The sequence below is a fragment of the Etheostoma spectabile genome, chromosome 7, assembly GCF_008692095.1.
Source record: "Etheostoma spectabile isolate EspeVRDwgs_2016 chromosome 7, UIUC_Espe_1.0, whole genome shotgun sequence".
In the NCBI taxonomy this organism is placed as follows: Eukaryota; Metazoa; Chordata; class Actinopteri; order Perciformes; family Percidae; genus Etheostoma; species Etheostoma spectabile.
The window spans coordinates 24,439,803-24,444,183 of NC_045739.1; the positions used below are offsets into that span (position 1 = coordinate 24,439,803).

Here is a 4,381-nt window from a genome sequence, read left to right on the forward strand (position 1 = left end):
GGTGTATACCTTCTGCCCTGTTTTTAACATAGGGGATGGTGTCCCTATACTGTATGCCTATACTTTAAACATAGGGGAGGTGTTACTTAATGCCCTGTCTTTTAATAGTTTTTTTTGGGCCGTAGCTTTTATCTGTGGGTGCACCCTGTCCTTTGTAACATAGTGAAGGAGGATGACACATTAGGACTTCTGACTATACTTATGCCCCCTGTATTTTAACATAGGGGGTGTATACTTATGCCCCCTGTATTTAAACGTATACACGGTATACGGTAAACGTATTAAGGCTACTGGACAACCTGACAGGTGTGTGAGCATCTCATTTCAGAGTCAAAGTATGTAAGATATTAATGTATTATCATTACTTTCATTACTACATGTTTTCTTGCTGGAGGGATCAATAAATTTATCTTTAAAATGAAATATTTTTTTTAAGTTCTTAATTCACCACTGATGCACTAAGACCGTTGGTGCGTTTCCTTGTATAAAAAACCCACATCTTTTGGTACTGGAACCAGAACTTCGGTTGTGATCTGACGACCGGCGTGTGTCGGTACGTCCGGCCTACTCACGTCGATGTCGTTGGAGGTGTTGCCGGGTAACGGCGCCGTCGCCGGGACGATGGGTTTGCCGCTGGGCGGAGCTGTGGGGCTGGCGCAGTGCTGGGGGATGCTGGGGGAGACGGGCTCCATCTTGACGATGGCCGGAGCCGAACCGAGACAGACGGACTGGGACAAGACCACTGGAGGAGGACAGACAGGAGGAGACGCATCAGACATCAAAGCAAGTCAGCGTTTTCCCCAAAAAAATGATTCAGACCAAAACTCGTTACCGGGTCTGGTCTGGTCCATGGAGGGGAGGCCCTGCAGTATGAGGGTCTTGGCCGGCGCGGGGGTCTGGGGGACGGGGAGGGTGGTGACACACACCGGTCTGGGCTGGATGGGAGGTTTGGTGCTCAGGATGGTGCTGGCCTTTAACGTGGCCGAGGCCGGCAGAACTGGAGGAGAAAACAACACAAATGTTTCATGTTCACTGTGTGTGTGTGTGTGTGTGTGTGTGTGTGTGTGTGTGTGTGTATGTGTGTGTGTGTGTACCCTTGGTTATCTTCCTTGTTCAATAATTGAATCAAGCTGCATTTAATCTAAATTTATTGGACTCGTCATGTGTACAATCTCCTCCATCATTTCTGGTCTGATTTTCCAGATACCGCCCAGACCCGCCCAGATTCACCAAAATATCGCCCAGAGTACCACCCAGATATCACCCAAATACCGCCCAGATATCACCCAGATATCACCCAGATATCACCCAGGTAGCACCCAGATATCACCCAAATACCGCCCAGATATCACCCAGATATCACCAAATATCGCCCAGATACCACCCAAATACCGCCCAGATTGACCCAGATATCACCCAGGTAGCACCCAGATATCGCCCAAATACCGCCCCAGATATCACCCGGTAGCACCCAGATATCGCCATACCGCCCATACCCCCCGGTATCACCAAGATATGCACCCAATAGCCGCCCGATATCACCCAGATATCACCCGAGTATCACCCAGGTAGCTCACCCAGATATCACCAATACCGCCCGATATCACCCAATATCGCCCGGAATACCCCAGTTTATCACCCAAAATACGCCCAGATATCACCCAGTATATCACCAGGTAGCCCCCAGTAATCGCCGAAATACCGGCCGCCAATATCACCCAGGTAGCACCCAGTATCACCCAAATCCCGCCCAGAATATTCCCAAATATCGCCCAGATTACCCCCCAGATATCACCCAGGTAGCACCCAGATATCACCCAAATACCGCCCAGATAGCGCCGAGATAGCGCCCAGATGGCAACCAGATGGCGCCCAGATAGCAAATGTCCAAAGAATGCTTCTGAAACCAGAATAATATAAAGACGTATCCCACGTCTTATCTGGGACATCCAAACGAACTATGCTGTTTACATAACTGTATCAAATTCAGAATAATAGTGGACAATAAAAGTGCATGTGAACTTATTTAGTTAAGTTTTCAGACATCATATTTCAGACCACTGAACTCGCGCGACAGTGTGACGTCGTGGGATCACCGTGACTATTTATACTCGCGCGTGGCGCTCGCAACACTAGTTGCAGTCTCCTCTTGACCAGACGCGTCGCTAATGAGGAAAAGGCAACGGACCAGAAGAAGGTAAACAACGGCAGGACTGGCAGCAGCATTGACGTCATTGTCAAGAGCGGGTAAGACGATACTGGAGTCAACGGATGAGGAAGAACCTTCGGGCCTTTGGGCCTGCTTGCAGAGAAAGGAAGAAAAAGAAAGAATTTCATAAATATTTTGAGTTCAAGATCCTTGAGAAACTAATATGGGTGACGGACGAAAAGAAGCAATTTGACTACTTGTCTGCACAATGATGCGATGACCTACTTTTGTCGGATCAAGCCTTTCATTCCCCATAAAAGAACTCATCTCAACCCTCAGACCTAAGGTCACTCTTACAGCTCATTCTCCGTCTGGTTGTGTTTTCTATGAAAGCTTCATCCACCCTGTTGTCTACAGTCAAGATATGAACATCATTTTTTCAGGACAAACTGGGCTATTTGAGTATCTGTGCTGCAGTGAGGTCACTTGAATGTTAAAAATGGTTGTTTGTAGGACCCTAAAGACAAAGAAATAAATAAATAAATAAAAGGGAACATGAATCTTCCAGATATGTATTGATATCACAGACACAGAGCAGTGCAAACTAAGCCATTTTACTCTCAAAAACACTTCTCATATGTCCTGGGGGTCACACTGTGAAGAAATAAACATTATTTATACTTATACAGTTGACAAAATACATTTTCTCAAATAAAGTCCAGACGCTTCTGCCCTCATGACATTTACTTATGCCAATAATCAACATAATAATGTCATATTTATTGATAATACACCCACAGCAATGCTGCACAAGCATGTGTGTTTTGTCTAAAACTATATGCAAAAATAAACATAACTCATATAAAGTGTTACACCACTCATACGGAGACGCTGATAGTAGTGTATAAAAGTTCAGTTTTAGTCAGTTTTTCTTTAGGATTTATCACAAAAGCGAGTTCAAGAGTTCACTACCGCGGACACACAAAAACGTGTTTCTTCTTTATTTCACGGACTCATCTCCTCTGCAAACGTGTCTTCTTCTCGCATGTGTTACAGTATTTTGTAACGACAACTCACGACACAGGTAGCCCCCTACTGGCAGGATGAAGAACTGCATAACTTATGAAGGAACTACGTGCTTCAATGCATTACTAAACAGAACGCAGATAAATTATGTATAAAACTTCTTTCAATAGGGTTAATTCCAGGTGCTACAAAAGCACAAGCTATTTGCATTTCTTCAAAAAAAGCCCAAATAAACGCCAAATCTCAAACCAGTGACGCCACTAGGTCGACTTTAAAGAGAGGCCTTGACTGAGGCTTTTAACTGCCTTGCTCTGCAGCACTTTCGGATACTCCAGCTGTCAACAAGTCTCATCCAACCTCAGTACTGGAGTGGAAAATCTTGCACAACTAGGGAAATGATTTGAAATACAAATACAAGATGAGGCACTCCATCATGTCCGCACACCAGTGTTATTTGGGTTTAAACAAATTAGTTTTTTCTAATTTGAATCACGCACACAAGGCAAAGTAGCTCTGGTGTTGGGACCCTTTGTGTAATGCTCCTTTAACAGCAACATGCACATTAGGGCCGGGATTTATGATCGAAATCAACTTCCCGAGACTAAACCAGAGTTTCCCACACCAGATGGGACATACACAACCCCTCCATTGTGTTGTGGGTCTGCCCTGAGGTCCTCTATACAGAATACCTGAGTAGGTGAAGATTACCTGGGAAAACGAGAGCTGTACTGATGTACGTTATCTGTAAACCCCCGTCCATATTGTATTAACCTGTGGGAACTGTCCAAAGTTATACTGTGAAATAGTCATCACGTGAAGATGTGAAACCTCGAGAAAGGGAGAAAATCGAGACACGGGAGTGTCGAGCTTGCAGAGTGAGATAAGATAAAACTGGCAGCTGTGACTGTGTGAAGAAGCATATTGTTCCTCTCTGTTCAACATTGGTGAACTATGTTAAATTTTAAATTTGCCTAATGTGCCCAGCAACAGCTCAACCAATGGTGACGCAAAGAATATGGGTTGCGACCCATCAGTTTTATGCCTAGGGGAAGCTAGGAAGTAACGCAAATCATTAACTCATACGAACAAAAGGAGAAACGAACATGTCAAAAGTACCGTAACAAGTATCTCTTATTACACAATATATATATATATATGTGTATATATTTATATATATATATATATATATATATATATATATATATA

At 44.1% G+C, this 4,381-nt stretch overlaps 1 protein-coding gene across 1 annotated transcript in view; it reads right to left on the reverse strand.

Moving 5' to 3' along the window:
- Window positions 1-4,381, reverse strand: part of atf6b (activating transcription factor 6 beta) — a 37,919-nt gene that overhangs the window by 8,111 nt on the left and 25,427 nt on the right. The window contains exons 8-9 of the mRNA XM_032521704.1: window positions 833-997; window positions 573-742 (exon numbers count right to left, since the gene is read on the reverse strand). Of these exons, the coding sequence (XP_032377595.1) occupies window positions 573-742; window positions 833-997 (335 nt within the window). The remainder of the gene's footprint in view (window positions 1-572; window positions 743-832; window positions 998-4,381) is intronic.